General features: G+C 39.8%; 1 protein-coding gene across 2 annotated transcripts in view; it reads left to right on the top strand.

Moving 5' to 3' along the window:
* Positions 1-24,185, top strand: part of LOC141063482 (uncharacterized) — a 64,412-nt gene extending 40,227 nt beyond the window's left edge. For both annotated transcript variants that reach the window (XM_073557535.1, XM_073557534.1), the window contains exons 2-5: positions 12,926-12,977; positions 16,023-16,173; positions 18,241-18,404; positions 18,484-24,185. In XM_073557535.1, the coding sequence (XP_073413636.1) occupies positions 12,975-12,977; positions 16,023-16,173; positions 18,241-18,404; positions 18,484-22,791 (4,626 nt within the window). In that variant the 5' untranslated portion in view covers positions 12,926-12,974 and the 3' untranslated portion in view covers positions 22,792-24,185. The remainder of the gene's footprint in view (positions 1-12,925; positions 12,978-16,022; positions 16,174-18,240; positions 18,405-18,483) is intronic.
* The last annotated feature ends 288 nt before the right edge of the window (positions 24,186-24,473 follow it).

The raw sequence follows: 24,473 nt of genomic DNA, 5'->3' as shown, positions 1-24,473 counted from the left end.
TTTAACAGGTAAACAATGTTTGTTTTTTTCCATAAATCAATAGTACACATGGAAATAAGAAACTTTGCAATATATCTTATTAGAAAAATCCACTTTTTGTCTCCACCATGACCGATCTTTTCTTCTCAAAATTCTCAATTTACTGGAAAAATCTGTATTTGGGGAAGACAGGCTTTCCCATTATTGAGTTAGGACATGACAGTTGGTGCTCATAAAGTTCTATGGAGCACATTAACTGTCATTTCAGAAGAACTTGCAGCAGAATGTCTGTATTTTCCTTTAGTTCCTCCAGTCTCCATGTAAAGTGACAATTGGTGCTTTTAAAATGATACTTCAGTAATGTGAATATTTGACTTCGCTGAATACAGATATTACCCATAAATTGAGATACAAAGATCAGTCCATTAGGTGAAAGACACAAAATTCCCTGATAACATCTATTACAAAGTTGCTTATTTTAATGTGTGCAATTAATTTATGGAATAAAAATTTAAACGGTAATTGTTTGAGCATTATTTCATCATATTTTATGTAAGCGTTAGGGATTTTTTTGCTGTTTTGCACCATTTCACTTAAGGAAAAATTGGTAAGAAGAGCTTGTGGAGCTTAGTGGGAGGTGCAATAGATAATGGCAAAATATATTAATTCATTTTTGTGCTTTACACTGACCAGTCATTGATAATAATTAGTCACTTTGTAACTACCCAATATGGCATAAATGATAAGTATACAGTGTAAATTTATGCATAAAATTCAGTAACTTTGTAAATACATCACTAATTTAATACAGTAACAGTAACCTTCAGAGCTGAACTCTAGATGCTGCTTCTTGCATTTCCTGATGTATACCACTGGCATATGTCATTGCATAAGCACACACTATCATATGATGACCATAAGCCTCCGCATTAAAATAATAGACAGCGTGGTATGCATTTTCTACTAGATGCCGACGTAGGGAATAGTGTAGACAATTATAATATTCCATACAGTTGCGAATATAAAGGAAACCTATGTACTGTTTACTGTCCTGACAGAATGTAAAAGGGCACACTCTTGGTATTTGGTGGTCAATGGGTTCCTGTAGCTCTCTTCAGAGCATGAACCATACATTTTCCCAGTGCATGTGTAGCAAGGTGGCTCGGGGTGGTAGTCCCAGCCGAGTCAACTAAGCCACAGTCAGGGCACACCCCGGCACCTTGTACTGAAATAGACAGGACAGACGCAATCCCAGGCACAGCTGCCATCCAGCAGGGAAACAGTTTAATAAAAGAAATGAATAAAGTGCAACATTGACTTCCTTCTCTCTCCCTAATGACGTCCACGACCGTACCCACAGCAGCAATGGCGGCCGAAAGAGGAGGTAGTCTATATGCCGGAATCTGGACGCTTGAAGTCCCTTCAGTGGGGCGGCACTTACATAGTCCTAGTGCACGTTGTGCTGCCCAAAGGTCCAGGGCAGCACCCTTTCCCCTCCTGGGGTCCGGCAAGGCTCCCAGCCGCAGCTGAACATCTGCCCTGGGCAAACGTGCCCGGGCTCTGAACTGGGAGCATGAGCTTCCTGCTTCCTTGGAGGCTGCTGGCTCAGCCCACAAAGTTAGCCCTTGAATCCCTAACTCTACAACAGTACAAACAATGGGGGAAATACAGGAACATTACACATGCCATTGCAAACACAGCACAATAATACATATCACAATGCAATACAACAGCAACATACTTCACAGTACATGTATTAAGTTCATAGGTACGCCATCCGGGTACCACACAGGAGAGGGAGAGAGGAGAAGCAATGAGGCTCTCCGCCACCTCCTTACACATGTGCCAAATTTTCTCTGTATACACAATGTGAATAGATTTTTCCGGCAAATTTGAATTATTTCACATCCTTAGACGTTGGTAAGCAGATGTAGTTTCTATTGAGCACTAGTTTAATGGACTTAGGGATAAATCTGTTAGTACAGAATAACCCAGCTTATATCACAATATGTATTAAAAAATAGCAATCTTGCAATTTTTCACTGGGGTTATATTAAGTTGATACTTCCTGTCCTTTCAGAAAAAGTTTTCAACTAGAACTTGCTTATTATCACAGGCAGGATTTACAATGGCAGGTGTGACACCTCTATACTATATACAGCTGATAACACAGGATCCACCATTCACAATAGGTGATGTCTCCCTGCTCCTCCTCCTTTTACAGTTATCTTTGCACACACTCATCAGATGCTTCAATACAAAAGTTAGATTCAGAGTCAGTTTATTGCTGCTAATGTCCATGTGCATTTCCTGAAACAACAGAAAGCATGAGTTTTACATAGTCTAAGTGTCAATGTTACAAGATTTCTCATGTTTAATAGAGAATAGATTATGGTATTGTAAAAATAACTATTGCCAACAAAAAAAACATTTAGTACAAAATCCTGATTTAAACAATAGGTCATTTTCTGATGATATAGACCCTTTAGCATAATTGACAAAAGAGGAGGATTTTAAATGCAGTCATGGTAGTACCATAATATCCATGAAGTATTTCAAGAGCAGGACAAGAGTAACATTCCCATTTATGGATCATACTTAGGCTATGTGCACACGCTGCGGTTTTTGCTGCGGATCTGCTGCGGTTTTGGCCGCTGCGGATCTGCAGCAGTTCTGCAGACAGTGTACAGTAGCATGTAAATCTATGTGATTTACAATCTGCTGTGCACATGCTGCGGGTTTTTAACTGCGGAAAAGCTGCGGTTTTGTATCCGCAGAAAGAAATGACATGTCACTTCTTTTCTGCGGATTCTGCTGCGGTTTACCATCTCCTCCATTGTAGAGGTGATAAACCGCAGGGGAAAACCACAGGCCAATCTGCAGGTAAAACCGCAGATCATTTTACCTGCGGTTTTACCTGCGGTTCCACAGATGCAAATCCGCAGACCAATCCGCAGCGTGTGCACATAGCCTTAGTGTTATATGGTGACATTGTAAAAGTAAAACATAAAACCTCTTTACAGAATTTATTATATCTCATCCTATTTTAGTAAAAAATAGAAAATAATGCTGAGATTTAAATGGAGACATGTCTATTCCATTACAGCCTATAGGCATTAGCTTATAGTTAAAAAACTGAAGTCTGAACTGCACAATGTAATAAGTGCATACTAACACATGACTATTACACAGAGAAAGCAAAAAAACAAACATCCTAGAATAAAAAATTAAAAAATAAACTGCAAATAATGCATAAAGGTAATAATAATAGTAATAATAATAATGGTATATAGTAAACATAGTTTTGATCAAAAGAATTAGCTTATAGTTGTAGCAATATATATGCAGAACTGAATAGTCATTGGCTGCCAAAGAGGAAAATAAAAAAGTACAAATCCCTTAGTATGTGTAATATAAACACACAGTAATAAAATCACAGGACTGTAATACCCATAAATTAGATCCTCAATGGCATTCAGCAATAAAACAACATTATTGTGTCGCAGTCTTAAACTAGACTCCATAGAATTATGAGAGCTTTAATAACACCCTGCCTCATCATAATATATTGCCATCCTGCATGGTTACAATGACTCCGGTCAGTACAACTTTACACACTCATACTCTCATATAGCAAAATTGCATATATTGGCAATACATAATACATAGAAAGCAAAATACAAGTCTCCCACATTTCGTAGTAAAGTGTGACTCAACATCTAAAGAGTTCCAACTAACAAGGAGACTCTCCATAAAGGAACATGGTCTGATCATACTACAGCTCCTGGGCAGGGGAGGAAGCAAAAGAGGGTATACAGACAGGACAGGACAAATATACAAAACATGTATATTTGTTCCTGGTGATACATCCCATAAGGTAGTACCTGCCTACCCGATCTGTACTAGTGACTCATGCATGCCTCGTATGTCACTCTAGTGATCTACCCTTTATTTAAGGGGGTTTTCCCACGAGCAAGTACATTTTAATCAATAGATCTTGTAATAAAAATAATTTCCACAATTAGATGCGTAAAATAAAATGTTCCTGTGCTAAGATAATCTTATAAATGTGTCCCTGCTGTGTACTGTGTAATGGCTGTGTCTGACCATACAGGGACAAGGTCTGATCATACCACAGCTCCTGGGCAGGGGAGGAAGCAAAAGAGAGTATACAGACAGGACAGCAGGGAATCACAGCTGATTCTTTCAGTGAGGTAAAACAAGTTTGAAACAGGCAGGGAAAGTTTTTCCTTACCAAAACCAGCAGCTGTGATCCCTTGCTACCCTGTCTGTATTCTTTGCTTACTCCCCCCACCCAGGAGCTGTGATATGATCCGACCATTTTCCTGCATGGTCAGACACATCCATTACACAGTACACAGCAGGGGCACATTTATAAGATTATCTCAGCATAGGAACATTTATTTAACACATCTAATTGTGGAAATTATTTTTATTCTATGATCTATTAATTATAATAATATAATTATAACCCTTTTAAGTGTTCTTTTGATGGTGTTTTTCCTGCAAATAATTGCAGTCTTATATTTGTCCATGGTCCATTTTATCTGATTTTGTACCTTTTTGTGATATGAGAAGTTTTCCTGCTCCACACAATGCTTGTGAAAACCTAATAGGATCAGAATATAGAGAGGTCAAAACTTGCATTTTACCTGAAATGACAATGTTGGAGCATCGTTCTTTACAACTTGAAAGAATGATTCCATTTTTAAAAACTTGGAGTCTTTAAAAATTAGGACATTTCCCCAACCTTTGCTGTATTGTTGCGTCCACATTTTGAGTTTCCTTCTTTTAGTCTCTTTTCATAAAAAGCTTCTACTGTACATTAGTAGAACAACAGAAATATTTGCAAAGCAGGTAGAGACGAGGTAGAGTATGTGTCCTGGCTAATAGCTGCAAGGGAGGCACCCGCAAGCCACTCATCCTTGGTCAGGGTATCCGGACACGGGACCAGCACACTCAGGATTTACCCTGGTGAATGGAGAATTTAGCCACACCTCGTCCACAGTTATCCGGGTCTGTATGTAGAGGATAACTGTACAATATTTAGTAAATGTTTAAAAGATAAGTTTCTGGTTCTTGGCTTCCAGTTTTATAGTTTTTTATTCTAACAGTTTTCCCTTTGGTCTAAAATTAAACATCACAGAGGTCTGACAGGACGTATACAAGGAAAAAGTTGCAGTCGGAACAGAGGTGTATCCCATCACAATTTAAAATCTGTAACAGGACCCCTAATTATCAATTCTAAGTTATAGTTCTAGACTTCCCATAAGTGGCAGCGGGTCATTTAAGCTTCTTAAAGATTAACCATCTTTTAATTTTTCCATAGTTCACGTGAAAATAAGCAACATTGTAGTAATTAAAACAACAGTTACGCTTGAACCCCTATACGACCTATGACTTAGGCCTGGATCACACTTCCGTTTTTTAAAATCCGTCTAAATCTGGCCTTTTCCGTTAAAAAACGGATCCGCCATTTTTTTCCAGGATCCGTTTTTTGTCCCATAGACTTACATTAGTGGCTACCGCGGATCCGTAAAAAAAACGAATCCGTTTGCATCCGCTTGCGGCAAAAAGGAAACGGATCCGTTTTTTCACACTTTGACGGATGCATGCGGATGCCAAAAAATGGATGTGTGAAACAGGCCTTATAGGTGTGTAATAGGTGACCTCCCCCACTATGATGCAGGCTCCAACGCTGAGTCTGCAGCTGATCTGCTCAGCTGTCATTTGCCCATAACAGCCGTGAGTGGAATTGCGATCCACCCAAGGCTGTTAAATGCCGTTGTCAATCTCTGTCAATTTAACATGCACGTGCTGGAAGCGTGCCACTATCCCCACCCTTTGGCACCCATGTCACATGATTGCAGGGTGTTGATGGGTTGACATGACAACCAGGGATCTGCAGGAGATCCCTATGGTTTTCATTGCCGATCTGCTGTGAGCGACATCCTGTGGCTGGCATTCATAGCAGATGATCATTTCTTCCACCCATAGCAGGGCTTTGATTAAAAGATCGCAGCTTCAAGTCTCCTGAGGATGCTATTGAAGCAACTGCAAAGTTAAAAAAAATGTTTAAAAATTTAAAAATATAAAATGTCAAATCACCCCCCTTTTGCCTCATTCAAAATAAAACAATGGAAAAAAAAAATACACATATTTGATATTGCTGGGTTTAGAAATGCCCGATCTATCAAAATATACAAATAATTAATCCGATCAGTAAACAGCATGAAGACAAAAAAGAATGAAAACACAAGAATTAAGTTTTTTCATCACCGCAACATTGCAATAAAATGCAATAACAGGTGCTCAAGAGATTGTTTCTATTCCAAAATGGTAAATAAAACGGCAGCTCGACACACAAAAAATAAGCCCTCACCCATCCCCAGATCCTAAAAAATTGAAATATTATGGGTCTTATAAAATAGCACCTTTTTTAATTTTTACAAACTTTGGATTTATTTTTTACTGCTTAAATAAAAAAGAACCTAGACATGTTTGGTATAAATAACCTATTAATGACCTGGAGAATCACAATGGTAGGTCAGTTTTAGCATTTAGTGAACATGGTAAAAAAAAACAAAAAAAACCAATTGTTGAATTACACTTGTTTTGCAATTTCACTGCACTTGGAATTGTTTCCCGTTTTGCAGTACACTATATGATAAAACCAATGGTGTTATTTAAAAGTATAACTCGTCCTGCTAAAAAAAGCCCTCACATGGCCATATTGACTGAAAAGTAAAAAAATTATGGCTCTGGGAAGCAGGGGAGAAAAAAAAATGTAAACACAAAAACAGAAAACCTTGAGGTGGTAAAGGGCTTAAGGGTGTGTGCACATGCTGTGGATTCTGCTGCGGTTCCGCAGCGGATTTGGCCGCTGCGGGTCCGCAGCAGTTTTTGCTGCGGTGTACAGTACCATTATTCCCTATGGGAATTAAAAACTGCAGAGCAGACGGTGTGGATTTTTCCGTGCGGTTTTTCTGCGGTTTTGAAACTGCAGAAAGAATTGACATGTCAATTCTTTCTGCGGATTCCGCTGCGGTTTGCCATCTCCTCCATTGAGGAGATGAAAAACCGCAGGGCAAAACCGCAGAGCAATTCCCAGGTAAAACCGCAGGTCTTTTGACCTGCAGATTTACCTGCGAATTTTACAAAATCCGCAAGGCCAAATCCGCACTGCAATCTACAGTGTGTGCACATAGCCTAATACACCAATGAATGCAATACAAATAGTTTATTTACATAGTACCCTCAGCTTTCAGCTGGTCCATCCACGAGGGATCGGGGAGGAGGGAGAAACCAAAGAATAATGTACATAGAATAGCCTGAGAAGCTGGAAACAATTTTGCAAATATTAGTAATTGAGGCAGCTGCCCAATGAATATGCAAAACGAGACGGTGTCCCGATTCTAACACATTGGGTATTCTAGAATACGTATGTAGTTCGCAGGCGGGCAGCACCTGTCGATGATTGGTTGTGCCCGGCTGGCCGCGACCAATCAGGCTAGCACCGGTCATCTCCCGGCTGCATCGCCGCTGATCGTATGGCAGGAGATGACCCGCGGTAACTGTCTGGAGATCAGCTAGCGCTGCAGATCTCCCGATGGTAGGGGTGGCGTTTGTCGTTCGAATTCCGCGCCAATTCGTGGCCGGACTGCTCCTGCCGCTGATTGGTCGCGCCCAGCAGGCCGCGATCCCATCAGCGACGCGGGATTTCCGTTACAAACAGAGAGATAGACAGACAGAAATAGTTACACGATTATATAGTAGATTAGGGCATCAAGCATTTTAACTTTACATGAAACATTTTTCTGTAAAAAAAAAAAAAAAAAAAAGGTTGTGTCATCTGTTATGTCACTGATCGCTGCTGTTATCCTCTTAAATGTTGCTTTCCATTAGTGATTGCAGGGGGCCAAAGGGTTGCTATGACAGTCATCATTAGGCCTCCGTGCCAGTCATGCAATTTTACCTTTGACATCCAGCAATAGGCCATAGGCTGGCTAGTTTTTATTAAATACAGAAATACCCCAGTACGAGCAGGTTCGACTAGCTACCTAAGAGGACTAACAAATAAAGCGAGAAAAAAAATAGTTTTTAAAAAATATAGAAAAAAATCTAAAAATTCAAGTCATGCACCGCTTTTCCATAATTAAAAGTAGAGATGTAAAAAATAAAAAATATAGATATTTGATATCACAATGTTCGCAAATGTTTAATCTATCAAAATACAAAATCAATTAATCCGATTGGTAACCATTGTAATCTGTAAAAAAAAAATCAAAACATTAGAATTGCAATTTTTAGGTCACATCAACACTGCAAAAAATGTCAAGAGGCTATCAAAACTCATTATGTCTCCAAAAATGGTAGCAATAAAAACACCAGCTTGTCAAGCAAAAAAAAAAAGCTCTCATACAGCTCCATTGAATAAAAAATGCAATGAATTATAAAAATTTATCTCAGAAAATGGTGGCACAACCCAAATTCTTTTTTTTTTTATAAAGTTCCGAATTTTTTAAAGCCACTAAGATAGATGAAAAAAAACCTAACATTTTTGGCATCAACATAATGAACTGGAAAATAATTTTGTCAAGTAATTTTTACTGCACGATTAACACTTGAGTAATACAACCTGAAAAATAGGGATGGAAATGTGTTTTTTTATTTCATGGTTTCACCACAGATGGAATTTTTCCTTACTCTATATGGTAAAATAAATGGTGTCATTCAAAACAACAACTAATCCCACAAAAAAACAAACCTTCAGGTGTATATTAAAAATTTTAAAAAAAGTTATGACTATTTGAAAAAGATGCAAAAACTAAAATTGGCTATGTCCTTAGGAGGTAATAATATTCCTTGGTTTAGATAGTTATTCCTCTAGAATTATGAGTTGAAACAACAAGGTGCACTATCAATGGCGGTATGTCTTGGGGATTATAAAGGAGTTCAGTCCTTGCTGGACTGTTAAGAAGACTGAACTCCCATGCATTGTATGTGATAGCAACAGATAATAATGCCCTTATACTTGCTACAGTGAGGTGTGTTCATTTATGTGTAATCACAGCGTCCATTTCGTGAAGGTTCAGGAATGTGGCATGGTTACATTTAAAGCCAGGATTTACTTTAAATGTATAAGCGGGCCAAGAAATGTCCTCAAGCTGAGGTGTATCCCATAAAGAATTTTGTACTGTAAATACTAAAGAATGCACTGTGTCACTGTCACAAAAGAGTACGCAACAATACAGGGGTATATCCTTTAAAAGCTTGTCAGAAGTCATCTTATGTTACAGAGGGGTCTTTAAGCCTGGGTGTCACAGCCACCACTATCCTCCTGGTAGAATATGGTAACTCCAGTGAGGAAGAAGGTGTAAGGAAATGGACATACAGCTCACGTTCCCGCTTGAAAACGTGAGTACTGTTGTGATGTGTAATGTGTAATAGGACATGCATTAGTAGTAGTGAACGTGTTGTATTCCACCAGACAATAGGGAAAGTTAGGGTTAATCTTTGGGACTAGCCCAGAGTAGGAATGGCTACGTTGAAGGGACAGAGACAGTTTCTTGTCAAGAAGACAGATAGGGCCCAACATGCACTAGGAGCAGACATATGGTCTGAATAGTGAGCAGAGCTGCATGGCATGGATGTCCCCCACGTGAGTGAAGACGCAGTGACAGCTCAGTCGTCCAATGTAGTGCAGGGGCTTGTTGAGCCATTGGTATTTTTAGTGAAAGCTCAGCAGTACAATCAGGTACCAGGAATTGCTGAGCTTCCTTTAGGTGTTCCTTGTTCCAGGTCACTGCCCAGCTACTAAACTCAGCTGTACCATATGGCTGCTAGTCGTAGCATTCAGTTCTGTGTAGCTTCTCCTTTATGCCTTGTGCTCTGACTACTGACCTTTTGTTGCGGAACTCTGGATTTGCCTATTGAATACCCATTTATATTACCCCTTTTGCCTAGATGCACCCTGACCTTGGAAATCTGACTCTGGACTGTGACCTGATTACGTCTTTTGTCTGACCCTTTTGTATTTGACAATCCCTCTTGGTATCTGACCCAGAACTCTTTGATTACCCAAGTATCACAGTTTGTCCATGAATAGTGACTAGTGTCACAGTGACAGTCGATAGTCAGATCCCAGAGTAGAGGAAGGAAAGTGACTTAAGGAGAAAGACGGATCCCGGGACAGGACACCTTGCAGTACGGTCCTGAGTTTAAAACTCAGAGAGGTAACGAGCCAGGACGCAACAGGAAAGCGAGATAAAGAGAGTGCCCGGGGCAGGAGTTCCAAGACTTCATCCAGCAGAGACGCTAAGTATTACCATAGTGGCAAAGTAGTTCCCCTGAGAGGAAATAAGGACGTGAAATCGCGGATTGAAGTATAGGACTCTGACTTACTGGACTGCAGTACTGAGCTGGGTTGTGGTGAAAACAGAGTAACTTGATGCAGAAACAATTACATTTAGAAGACATAGAGAGAATGTGTGTGATGATGCTCTATATTGTAAAGGAATCATTCGTGAAGTTATCCCACTAAGTTAGTGTTAAGTAAAGGACTGTTTATTTTCGAGTGGTGGTCTCCCTCATTGAACTTTTCACCATCTGGTCCTGACCAGCTAAAGTCACCGGCATCATGTGGCATGCAAGGGCGTAGCACCTCGTAGACAAAGCCCACACAGCTAGCCAGGACCCCCACCTTCATGTAGCGTGCCATGACGTGAAAGACTAATACCTTGCCACAGCTATCGCCCCGCGCCACGCTACAAGAGTATTAATAATCCTGACCCCTGTGTTGTTGGGGGAAGTTGATCAAGGTTTGTACTCCATTTTTCTTGCATAAACACATCACAGATTTTCAGGAATGCCTTCGGGACGTCCTGCTGTTTGGCCACAACAATGACATTGTTTAGTGATGGGACAAACAATGCATATAATCACTACTGATAGAATTTAGTTTACCACTTCAACGTTTTTTTTATTGCAGTGTTAGAGTGGTGTTACTACTCTAAGTTCCCTGCTCATAGTCTTACATTTACCAGCCACCATCTTGATCTTTTATCAGCAACGTTCCAGTCGGTCTCCAGCAGTCTGCGATCTGTGGATCGCTTCAATGTCTGCTGGAAGATCCGGAAGTCACAACTCAATGTAAATCTATGAGAGCTAGAACGTCTCTTCCACAGACTTAAATTAAGAACTTGTGACCGTTCCCTCTGACTCCTGGTCAGTAGGAAGTTGCGATCATGAGATGGGGCCATGGGACTGGAGCTGCCCTGGGAAGTGTAGAAGACGGCGGTTGATAAGTAGGGAGCTAAGATTAGTAACACCACATTTTTGTGCTGAAATAAAAAAAAACCTGGATTGGAGCTGTATATTAGAGCAGGTGAGAAGTGCGCTATTTCATCTTGGAGGAATAATTTACTTACACCCTCTTATTCACAGATTAAAAGACATCCTTTGTTATAAGAGCATCAATTATGTTTATATGAGGCAATTACATCACAAAGATCACAGTGTCTGAAAGCTGACAAAGTATAGTGGTCATTTCTGATTACTGCTTTCAAGCAGTCACTAGTAGAGATTATTGTCTGAAACATGTCTGTCCATAAATCATCTTTATTTTATAAGGATCACATACAAGGAATGACACTTTAGCAGGATGGGAAGCAGCTGCCAGACTTGGAGCTCATTGCCCCAATTCAAATTTTCCAAAGGGACTTTAGAGTTGGTCTTCTCATATAGGTCTCTTGGGACGCCCTATGCTCTCAAGTCTCGGTGAGACTGTTAGTTTCTCCTGCACCCAATATGGTTGTCCCCTAATGACTAGGTAGGACAACATTTCAGGCCAACCCTGGGAACATGACCTTTCAGAGTAAATGATTCTGAGAGCCCTTCATTTACTGTGTATAGAATATTGCATAGTGCTAATCCACTTTAAGGTGTAATTTTATCATTGCACCCACACAACATATATCAATTATTACCCACATGATATATTATCATTACAAAAACTGTAATAGACTCTTATTATGTGGTCAAAACCTCACGGTCTATCGACCACACACATCTGAAACCTCACCCTCATACATGCAATAGTCAAAGGCTGGATGGTTTTGAAGGTTTTACCCAGAAAATTGTAAAATTTAGCCACCACTGTTGAGTGGAGTTTTGTCAACCCCATCAACCAGATGGATCTTGTCATCTTACAAATAAGGAGAAAATCTTAATGTTAATTAACTGGCTTCAAAGTTAGCTTTAGATAGATTTGTCTTCTGCATAACCTTTAGGGATCATCATTCTATCAAACACAAGGACCACCAGAAGACCCTCTTCTACTCCAATGGGCCAGTCTGACCCGGTTCTCACGTCCATTATTTCATGGAAGTCTTTAGGTTCATTTACACTTAAAGAATTTGGGGAAGGAGCTTTTTTAGGAAGAGTCATTTCACAATAATCTTACTGTGCAAACAGGCCACTGATCACCGATGAAGGAGCAAAAGGCGGGTGAAACTATCTTTAATGCTGCACGAAAGATCACCATTTTCAATGGTACATCATCCTGTGTAAACAAGACATTCTGCCGAGACCAATGGCAACGCGCCCCCAGTGAGCGATCTAATACAAATTGTTTAGTGTGCATCATAAAGCGCAGTCTGACAGGCTATTAAATGACCACTGATCGTTTAACACCGCAAATCGGTTCAGGTAAACAATCCCATGATTGAATAACTAGATTTTGATGTATCCAGGTTATGAAATCACTGTAGTTTTTGGCTTTCACTTACTTTCTTCGCAAGCAAATTACTGCAGATCTCATTGTTGAAGGTCTGAATATCTCACAGTCATAAACACATACCATAACTATGACATTTCAGGCTATATCTGATGTGTTGATCTAAGGTTCTCTTGTTTGTTTTGATAGATATGTAAGAAGATCCAGCGTACTATGAAATTGTGACATTGTATAGAAAATGGTGAGTATGGAAATACTACTAAAACAAAACCTTACAAAAGGTGACTGGTATGTTGTGCCTTAGGCCTTATTTTGACACATTGCACGAATGTTATTTTGTGTGATCATATTGGAAAATATGCTCTTGGCTAACATGACAATAGTGTAAAACCTGAATGACAACTCTCTGGTGAAAGAAGAGTATGCTAAACATTGTGCTGTGCTTATGTTAAAGGACAATAAAGCCCTGATTCATTAATGAGGTTGTTCGGTCTTGTCATGAAAGTCTGCAGTCATGCTATGTGACTGCAGACTTCTGAATCCTTACAGCGCGCACACCGCACACTGTCAGGATTCTCTGGAGTTGCTGCAGAGATTGGGCAGTCACATGACTACAAGTATACAGTTTGCTTACATGTGGTCACGCACCAACTAGACGTGCTTAGCCTCGCTCATTACAAGTGCATTGAGTAAGGCCGAGCACGTCTAGTTGAAACGTGGCCAAAAGTATGCAAATCGTATACTTGCGGTCATATGACCTACCAGTCACAACAACTACACCAAAGAATCCTGACAGCGTGTGGTGCATGTGCTGTAAGGATTCAGAAGTTTGAAGTCACATAAACACTTTTACCGAGACCAGACAACTCCTTTATGGTGCGCTAATGGGTTGCCCTCCCAGGGCTGGCTGGGTACTCGGTACCGGGCCCGATGAGCTTCAATGGGAGATGTCACGGAAGCTGGGACCCGGCCCGTGGCCCTGGGCGCCCATTGTAAAAGGGGAATGTTCAGTGTGCTTATGGTGATGAAAGTTTATGAGTGATTCATGACGCCACCTGTGGTGTTCGGCAATGTAGATGTTAAGCCGACGCTGCAGACAGATACTCTGGGACAGATGGTGTGGTGCAGCAATGATGTTATAGCCCTCCACAGGCAGGGCTGTAGTCCCAGGGCAGAGTAGGTGAAGTGACACGTAGATGGTGTAGTGTCAGGCGCAGGGGATGTAGCAGTGCCGGGCAGGTTGATGCAGGAATAAGTGGAGGACACCAGGGCATGTAGTTCCAAAGCTTTACTCACAGTCAGTTGTGGTACAAGGGCCCGCATCTGTACCGTGTCTTCCGGGTCAGGAGCTCAGCCAACTTCCAGGCAAGATGAAGTACTCCTTTCCAACACTCCGCCAACATATGCCTTTTCTGAACGTCTCCCTCTTAGCGCCTAGAGTGAAGTACTCACAGTACTGAGTTACACTGGAGTTCCTCCTGTCAGATGTCCCTATGAACTCTACTTGTATGGCAGACAGCTGTAGCCTGCCTCGGGGACTCCTTACTACCTAGTCCCGGCTCACTCACGTTGCTGTTGTGCCCCCAAGTCTTATGTGGGAATAAAGTGGTGACAACTTCTATTCCTCCGATGTCTGCTGCAGGACCATTAGTATCCATACAACCTCGGGGACCGGACCCCGGCCTTGAGCTTAGAACTTGGGAAGGGTTCTCCTCTAACCCTAATCCTTAGTTCTCTTCTTCTCCTCACGTTCCGTACTAATCCTTTCCTTCTTATGGAGAGTCTGGCTTTCTCTCAATGTTCCTTTCCTGTGCCAGCGGACCCAGGTCACTGAGGTCGGCTGCAGCACTTCCTTCCATCCATCCCACTCAGGGGATCTTCTCTTTTTGACTGCCCTAGTCAGACTGACTAAATCCCACACTATTCCCGCTCTTTTGGGTGCAAAACTAAACTCCACCCGCCTCCCAGCACGCTTCGTGTTCCAAGCAGGGAGCCACCAAAGGGTGCTTTGCTACACTACTATGTTGTGTGGGATGCAGGTGTTGGAGCGTGGTCAGGTGTCTCCACCTTATCTGGTGCATTGCTCCCTGGGAAATACGGAGGAAGATCTGGCTAGTCCCATGTTTGAGACTCTTAAATGAGGCTCCACGGACTTTATTTGCATATTCGTATTTCCCAGGGAGCAATGCACCTAGGATTTCACTGATTGAGCGCCTTTGCCGGCTGCCGCAGTGTTTTTTTTGACAGGTCTCCCTGAGGTCAGTGATTGTTTCGTGATGTTGGTCTACTAGGCATTGCTCACACCTAGCCAGAAACCTACTCCACACTGATGAGAGGCAACGCCCCGAAACAGCTATCTGTGGATGGATACCTGGCCTTGGTATTTCCCTTGTCATATCTGTAAACTCGTAAAGAGCTGGATATTGACTTAAAGGGCCACTTAATATGGTGGTAATGGTGGCTTCCGAAAGGAGCCACTCTTTGGCTGGGTCCTTCCCTGGAGGAAGATCTGGCTAGTCCCGTGTTTGAGACTCTTAAATGAGGCTCCACGGACTTTATTTGCATAATTCACATTGCAGCACGTCCTAGTTATGTGCCAGTACGGGCTGTAGATTGAAAACATACAGCTCCCGAGACCTGCATCTCAACTGTCAAGAGCTTTATGACACATACTCCATTGGTGGCCTGGAGCACGGCTGCAATATGTGAAGAAATATGTTTTAACCCACATTATGCTCAACGAGGAGATGTCCTACTTCATCCTCCTGACTGCTCCCAACTTGAAAACAAATAAACATTGAGGAGGATGAAGCTGGAGATAACCTCCTTTTTGCTCAGTGAGGAAGAGATATATTTCTTCAAATATAACAACTGTGTTCCCAGCCGCTTACTGCGGTATGTGTGTCTTCTCAGTTGAGATGCTGGTTTCAGGATCTGTAGGTCTTCAGTCTGTAGCCTGTGCTGACACATGACTAGGACTGGCTCTTGTTTGATTTATCTCAAGCATGCCGTTTTATTTCATTCTCGGAGAACCTCTTTCAATAATCTATTATCAATTATAAGTTACTGTTCAATATTTCAGATTTCACATCTTGGATGGACTTTTACTTGCTCCAGATACTTTCCAGAGTAATCACTGCTACTGGCATGAACATATTAGTAGACTATCCCATAACAAATAATAAATTGTACAGCATAGCATAACATTAGTTTTCTAAAAGGTACTATAAATATAAACAACATATTCTGCTCCAGATTTCTATACTACTCTATTTTTTTTTTTCAGAGTTACTCGATGGAAAACAATAAGGTGCTCCTTACCGGACGCCCAGGGAGCATTTCTGATGTGTTGACATTGGATGATGATAATGGGAGCGTTGTTGTTGCAGGGATTAAACATAATGACCCCGTTGCTAATAGTCTGGGACTCAAAGAAGGTATGTAAAATTCTCCATTTTCCTAGTAAGTATTTTCTGGCCGACTAAAAAATATATAGTATGTACATTTCTTCACTTACAGCAGTAATTAAATATACCGTAGATTATAAAATACTACAATTAAACATTGACCATTATTTTGCTTATGTCTTTTAAAACATGAAGGTAAGTTTAAATTTGTAAAAACCTATAAGTATTCCATTGGTTCCTGGAAGTGAAACCTGGAGTGCAATATCTTAAAGGGGTTGTCCAGTGAAAACAAGTTATTACCTATCCACAGGATAGACCATGACTTACTGATCCATGGGTATTTCACAACTGAGGCACATACTGTACCGATTTGGAAAACGGGGAATTTTTATCCCTGTAACAAAATGAGATGGCAGGTTGGATGCCCGACTGCTGCTCTATTTATTCCTTATGGAGCTGCCGCATGTAGCACTCCACAACCCTATTGGGAATGAATGGGTCAGCAGTCAACCATGCACACTCCCGCTCCATTCTAACAGGGATAAATGTTCCAATTGGTGCAGGTTCCAGTGGTCAGACACCCCCTGATCAACAGCTTATCCCACGGATAGGTGATCACTTGTTTTCTCCAGACAATCCTTTTTATCTTAGTGGCTGACAATGCTATGGTTTATTCATTGATGCAGAGGATATGAAAACATGGCGGCTGCTACCCATCATAATATCCTCTAATTGTAAAGGATCCGATAGTTGTATTCTCTTTAACCATTACATTTTTCTTGATGGCTAAATTGCTATAATGTCATGACCTCCATGATGATTATGCTACATGGGAGAATGTCACATGAAGAGACCTGAGTAGTCTGGAAAGCTTGCAATTTGTTACCATCTTTTCAGTTAGCCATTAAAATGTATGAAACACTGAGGACTCTCAATTCTGAATATTTTTCCATTCTCCACATTCAAGAAGTATCATTTCTCCTTGCAGAGAATAACATGCTAAGCATGTCGAGGTGAGGAGACTTAAAGTCGCAATACTCCTCTGGGAAATATGCTAATTATGCAAATTGTCTCTTCAGAGAGGAAGAGGACTAGAACTCTAGTGCCACCTATTGGAAGTAGCAATCCTAAAAGTCAATGTTGACCCTTTAACGAGCCTTGTTACATGACTTGGGATAAAAGCCAAGCCTGAATCTCAATTTGCAGACACTGTGTTTCGGGGTACTGCCCCTCGTCAGTGCAAAGTGCGAGATCTGGTTTGGCTGTGAGAGAGGCGTCTGATCGATATACAAGAAGTATCATTTCTCCTTGCAGAGAATAACATGCTAAGCATATCCATTCTCCACAGCGAGATTAGAAAAAGTAAAGAGGAAACAGTTAGGCTACGTTCACATGTTGCATTTTTGCTGTATTTTTTTTTCTCCAGCAAAACCTGCTGTCTTGGCAGTAATTAACTTGCTGCAAAATAGCAGGTTTTGCTTTGTTTTTGTTGCGTTTTCTGTGCATTTATTTGTTGCATTTTTGTCATGGTACATTTGTCTCTTGTGCATGCTGATAAAGTATAGTGTCCCCCCAAAAATTTGATTCCACTCCATCTGATTTTGGCATAAAAAACGCAGCAAAACCTGACACCTGCTTTTTTTCACCATGCATTACTTTCAATGGGTGGAAAATGCTGAAAAAAAAAACGCTGAAAGGGGTGTCATGGCTCTTTTTCTGCAAAACCCAAGGTTTTTCACAAAATACTGAGGACAAAAAAAGCAAGCCATGTGCATGAGATTTCTGGAATCTCATAGACATAGCTGGTACTGCAAAACACAGCTTAAAATTTGCATTAAAAATAGCTGAAAAGAAAAATGCACCAAAACCACATACGTGTGAACATAGCCTTACAGAGTATAACTACGCTTCTCTACAACAAAGAATGGAAGGGAACGTGGAAGGACTACGTACATATAGCAAAATGTTATGGCATTAATCAGTACCTTGATCCTGCATTACATGTTTTATATAGTTGAATGATGATGTTATATAATTACCTACTTAGATTTAATAACCCAGTTCAAGTTTTAACTGACTATTCATATTTTTATTCAGGAGACGAGCTTCTTGGGGCCACCATATATTTTGATAACCTTCACAAAGGAGAAGTTCTAGATATTTTGAAAGCTACAGAGCCCTACAAAACTAGTCTCCAGCTGCATACAAAAAACGAAACACTGCCTCAAGTCAGTGCACAATCTCTAAGAACAGATAACGTGGTGAGTAAGCCTCAAACTAATCAAACATAATAAGAAAATTCTACTGGCGTAACATTAACAATTATTTTCATTTTTATAGGCTGTGAATACTTCAGCATATGATGAACTCTTCAACAGCAAGATTCGCAGATACCTTAAAGGTTCAGTCTCTATGCAAGATTTGTCCAAACCAGGCATTAGAGAAGGGCAATTTAAGCCATCAATGACAGACTACAAGTTGAGTGCATTTGGTTCATCCTCACAGATTTCTGATATTTCATATCCAGAGTTCAATGCTCCAAATGTAAACCAAAACAATGATGTACAGATCAAAGCACCAAGGATCAATGCTAAAGGGAGTCTTCCAGGCTATCAAATGCCATCTGTTCATGTTTCAGGACCAAAAATAAATGCCTCTAATGTAGAAGCAGACTTGAAAGCACCTTCATTTAATATGAGACAAAATGGTGTCCCAGATGTTGATGTGGATCTGAGAGCTCCAAATATGGAGTTTCCTAATATAGAGGTAGATGGTAGAACACATTTTCCAGAAATGGATCTTACAACACCAAGTGCTTCAGGCAAATGGAATAGTCCTGATGTAAACTTTAATCCCATGAACATCAAAGGGCCAAAGTTTAAAGCTCCCTCACTAAACATTTTCAGTTCTAAAAAGTCTGATCGAGATGGGGACTTTTATGTTCCAAAACTATCTGGATCTATCAATGTTCCTGACCATGATGCTGATCTGCCAAATGTCCAAGGCCCTAATTTGAATGTGTCTCTCCCTAAAGCAGATATACAAGGCCCAAAATTCAAAAGTCCACAGGTAAATGTTGACCTTCCAAAACTCAGAAGTCCTGACATGAATGTGAACGTTCCCAAAATTAGCCTAGAAGCTCCCAAAATCAAGGCACCAGACTTTAATGTAGATCTTCCAAAAATGGATATGAAAGGAGGAAAGTTGCCTGATGCCAGCTTTGATGTCCCTAAAGCAGACATAAACATTCCAAAACTGAAAGGTCCAGACATTAATATTGACCTTCCTAAAACAGATGTCAAAATTCCCAATTTAAGTGGCCCAGATCTCAGTGCTAACCTCCCTGATGTTAGCTTAAATAGCCCTCAGGTTAAAGGACCCGGAATTAATGTAGACCTACCAAAGGGTAATTTTAGAGGTCCAAAATTTCCAGATATGAAGTTTGACATACCAAAACCCAACATAAACTTGCCAAAGATGAAATTACCAGAGTTAAATGTTGATCTTCCAAAAGCAGATTTACAATTGCCAAAGTTGAAGGGTCAAGATGTTAACATTGACCTTCCTAAAGCTGATATCAAAACACCAAACTTCAAAGGTCCAAATGTTGATGTTGATCTTCCCAATGCTGATATAAAAGCTCCACATCTTAAATTGCCCAATGTAAATATGGGACTGCCTGATGTTGATCTTGAAATGCCTCAAAATCTCAAATTCAAGAGACCAGAAATCAATGCTGATCTTCCAAAAGCTGATATCAAAATCCCCAAACTAAAAGGTCCAGAAGTAGACATAAATGTTCCAAAAGCAGATTTAAACATTCCCAAGCTTCAGGGCCCAGATGTCAATGTTGACCTACCATCTGCTGATATAAAACCTCCAAAAATGAAAATTCCAGATGTAAATTTTGATTTGCCCAAATTAGACATAAAAGCTCCCAAACTTAAATCTCCAGGTATAAATGTTGATATTCCCAAAGCAGATTTAAATCTTCCAGAATTAAAAGGTCCAGAAGTTAATGTGGACCTACCAAGAACAGACTTAAAGATGCCCAAATTGAAGACCCCAGATGTTAATGTTGATCTACCTAAATTGGATGTAAAGACTCCTCAGCTGAAGAGCCCAGAAGGTGCCATAAAAATCCCAACATTAAAGACTCCAGATGTTAATCTTGAGGTCCCAAAACTAGAAACAAAATCAAAATTTAAGATGCCTTCTTTTAACCTATTCAGCAGCAAAAAAGGTCTACCTGATGCTGAGCTAAGTTTGAAAACGCCTCAAGTCAAAACTGGAACTCTAAATGCAGATCTAAATGCCCCTAATGTAAATGTGTCAGTTCCAAAAATAAAGGGAGATCTTACAGGCCCAGATGTAGATATTGACCTTCCAGATATAAAGGGTCCCAAATTCAAGTTGCCCTCATTCAATGTTAAGGGACCTGAAATGTCTGGGCCAAACATTCGGACTCCTGATGTAGGTGTTGATGCATCTTTGTCTGCTCCAAAAGTAGATTTAAATGCACCACAAGTAAACTTAAAAGGCCTTGATGCAGATTTAAGTGTTCCAAAAATTAAAAAACCCACATTTAATTTTCCCTCTTTTCAGATGAAGAGCCCAAACTTAAAAATGCCAGATTTAAAGATGGATGGATCACTAAAGGGTCCACAGGTAGATATTAATTCACCTGACATTAATATTAAAGCTCCAGATGCAAATATAAATACACCTAAATTTAAAATTCCCTCATTCCAAATGTCCGGTCCTAAGGTTGAAGCTCCTGAACTAGAAGTTGATGGATCCTTAAAACCTCCAAATGTTGATCTAAATGCCCCCAACATTAATGTTAAAGGATTAGATGCACAAGTAAAATCCCCAACATTTAAAATGCCAAATATTAAAATGTCAGGCCCAAACATACAAGCACCTAATGTAGACATTGGTGGCTCCTTAAACACACCAAAAGTAGATTTTGATGGTCCCAAACTTGATGTGAAAGGCCCTGACACAAAGATTAATGCTCCAAAATTCAAAATGCCAACAGTTCAATTACCTTCATTTCAATCATCTGGTCCAAATCTTGAATCGCCTGATTTAGAAGTTGGTGGGTCTTTAAAGCCTCCAAATATGGATATTAAAATACCAAATATTGATGCTAAAGGCCCAGAACTACAAGTAAAAGCTCCAAAATTTAAAATGCCTTCAATGCAAATGACAGGTCCAAATTTGCAAACACCTGATGTAGACACTAGTGGATCTTTCAATATACCAAAAATGGATATAAATGTTCCACAGATTGATGTGAAAGGACCTGACGCACACATGAAAGACCCCAAATTTAAAATGCCTGGCTTCCAAATGAAAGGTCCAAATGTAAAAACTCCAGAGGTACAAGTAGATGGGTCCTTTCAGGCTCCCCAAGCAGAAATAAATGCTCCTCAAATTAATTTGAAGGGAACTGAGCAAAAAATTAACCCACCCAAATTTAAAATGCCCTCAGTTAATATGTCAGGTGATGGACCACAATTACAGGCACCACGCTTTGAAACCAAAGAATCAAAATTTAAGTTTCCGACTTTGCGTATCTTTCACACTAAACCAAATTTCCCTGATGTTGATTTAGGCCTAGAGTCTGCTAAGTATGATGTCTCACCTCCAAATTTCCAAGGAAGTGCAACATTGCCAAACATGAATGCTAGTGTACCAAATGTCACTCTTAAGTCAGCTGAGAAGAAGATGACTATGCCAAAGTTTAAAATGCCAACATTTGGAAAATCTAAAGAAGAAATTGATTTCAAAATGAAAAAACCTGATGCCTCTTTGCCAGGGGGTAGCGTTCAGCTAAAAACTCCAGAATTGAATGCAAGCTTACCAAGTGCCAGCATCCAACCTCCAAAATTCAAAGGAAAAGATTCAGATTTTAAAGTTAGAGTACCAGAGCTGGAAAGTGGAGTTACTGTGCCCAGTGTTCAAGCAAAGGCACCAAAAATTAGCTTAGAACCCTCAGAAGGAAATTTTTCATTACCTTCTGCTAAAATATCAGGTCCGAAATTTGACATACCTGATAACCAAGTAAAAGTACCCAGTGTTGAGATATCTCATCCACAAATAAAGGCTCCAAAATTCAGTACAGGTTCACCATCAGCAAACATCAAAACCCCAAAAATAAAAACCCCAACCATGCCAGACGTGAGTATGTCTGCTCCAAGGTTGAATAGTGATGGGCTAGATGATGTGGATATAGATGTCGATCTTCCTTCCGTACATATGAATGAACCAAAGTGGAAGAAACCTTTCCCAGGCAAAACAGAAGGACCAGGTTTTGATATTGACATTCCACAAGTGAGAGGTGACATTAATGCTTCACCACCTAGACTGCAAATGTACCAAAATGATGACGCTTCTTATGATGTAAATTTGCCTTCGGTACAAATGAATGCTCCTAAGTGGAAAAAGCCTTTTCATGGTCAAACAGAAGAACCAGGAGATGACATAAATGTCAGTGTGCCCCCTGCAAATTTTGACATAGACCTTAACTCACCAAAGAGAAAGGACGTTTCTCAATCAAAGTTCTCTTCTTTTCTTAATGAAACATTTTCATTACCTGATGTTGGCTTTGATTTGTCACCTCCACGTCTAAGCACTTCATAACATCACTCACATAGATTTACACTTTTGTGCCTGGATAACAAAGAATCAAACCAAAAAATAAACAAACAACCAAAACAACAACAATTGAAGTGCCGTATCAAAAAATAAAAGTGGACAAATCGATAAGTTAACCAAACGAATAGAGATACAAATCACATTTTTAATATAATACAATAATTAAATAAGAAAAAAGATCAAGTTTGATTTACCGACATATATAGCAATTTTTTCAAGATTTCACTATAATTCTGACAATGATATCTTGGGACATTTGGGAATTGTATTTAAAATTTATAATTTAAATTAAAAACCTTTACAGTCAGTTTTATCATGTGGGGTTAATTTTGTATGAATAATTGTACAGTCATTTTATTTGCCACATTTATGTAATGAAAATTTAGTAAAGTAATAGTCTGAAAGGGTTTTTCAACTAGTATAATATTAGTAACCTATCCATGGGATAGGTCATCAGTATAAGATTGGTGACGGCCTGATCCTTACCGTTCCAGTCCCGGAAGCAGTGTATACAGTTTATGGAGCTCCTATTCATTTGAATAGTAGCTAATCAGGAGTACTATGCCACTACAAAATGTGATGGAACTGAGGTGTACTCCTTCATACACTGCTTACATGCAGGAGCTGATAATAGCTGATTGGTGGTGGTGTAGGGTCATTGAACTCTCCAGGATCTGACATCGATGACTAGATAGGTCAGATGTCCTCAGGCACATGCATGATAGGTAACTTATATTTCTAAATCCTGGAGATAAAATATAGTAACATGAGGATTGCTAGTTGGAGTATTCTGTTTTTCAGTATATGTGTGTACTTTGTATCTTAATTTATTATTAGTGTTAATGGGGAACTACTGAAATGTATTTGATCCCATGTGGATTAATTATCACCTAAAACTCTTAAACCTGCCAGTTGTTTGAAGGGGTTATCCTTTAGTACTTTTAACTTTATACTCTTTTTGACTATATAGTAGCACTGTAAATTTTTGCATAAATATAGCCTACATGATACTGATATTTAGAACTTTACCTTGTCTTTTGTAATGGCCTTTGTTGTCAAGTCAAACATAACCATGAATTCAACCAGCATAAACCAATAATATGTAATTTTATAATTTAAAAGATGTATAACTATAAAATCACAAGATGTTATTGTGCAATATCAAGCGTGAATGTAATATCCAGTATGTACTATGTGTTGATGCGGTACTGTGCTATATGACACGCATATTTCCTTTTAAGTAGATAAATTAAGCCCGTTGTCAACCTTTATGTATAAACTTATCAAAAATAAGCTATGATGTATTCTTTACACTGTGTATAAGTAATGTAATGGAGGTGAAGAAACAAATTAACAATAAAGAATCTGATGGAGTCTTATATTCATTGTAATAGTACTGCATTAAAGGTAACATCAAGTTAGTAGCTTAAAAATAATATGTAACATGTAGTCAAAGGACCAGTGGCAGCACAAATCCTCTATCTGCTCCTGCTTCCATGAAGCTGGATATAAATGACTATCTTGATGGTATAGGGTCCCTACTCGATTACACTCAGTCTTCCCAGAAGCAAGCCCCATGTGAGATGTGTGGAGGAGGTGACCTGCTACACGTTTTTGGCCATGTAGGCTACTCTCATCTTTTTGGGAAAAAGTAGATGTGATACTTA

This window comes from Dendrobates tinctorius, unplaced genomic scaffold (genome assembly GCF_039654945.1).
Source record: "Dendrobates tinctorius isolate UK_male_01 unplaced genomic scaffold, ASM3965494v1 ptg000250l, whole genome shotgun sequence".
NCBI lineage: Eukaryota > Metazoa > Chordata > Amphibia > Anura > Dendrobatidae > Dendrobates > Dendrobates tinctorius.
The sequence above is the reverse complement of the archived record's forward strand: the minus strand, read 5'-3'. Positions and strand labels throughout refer to the sequence as shown.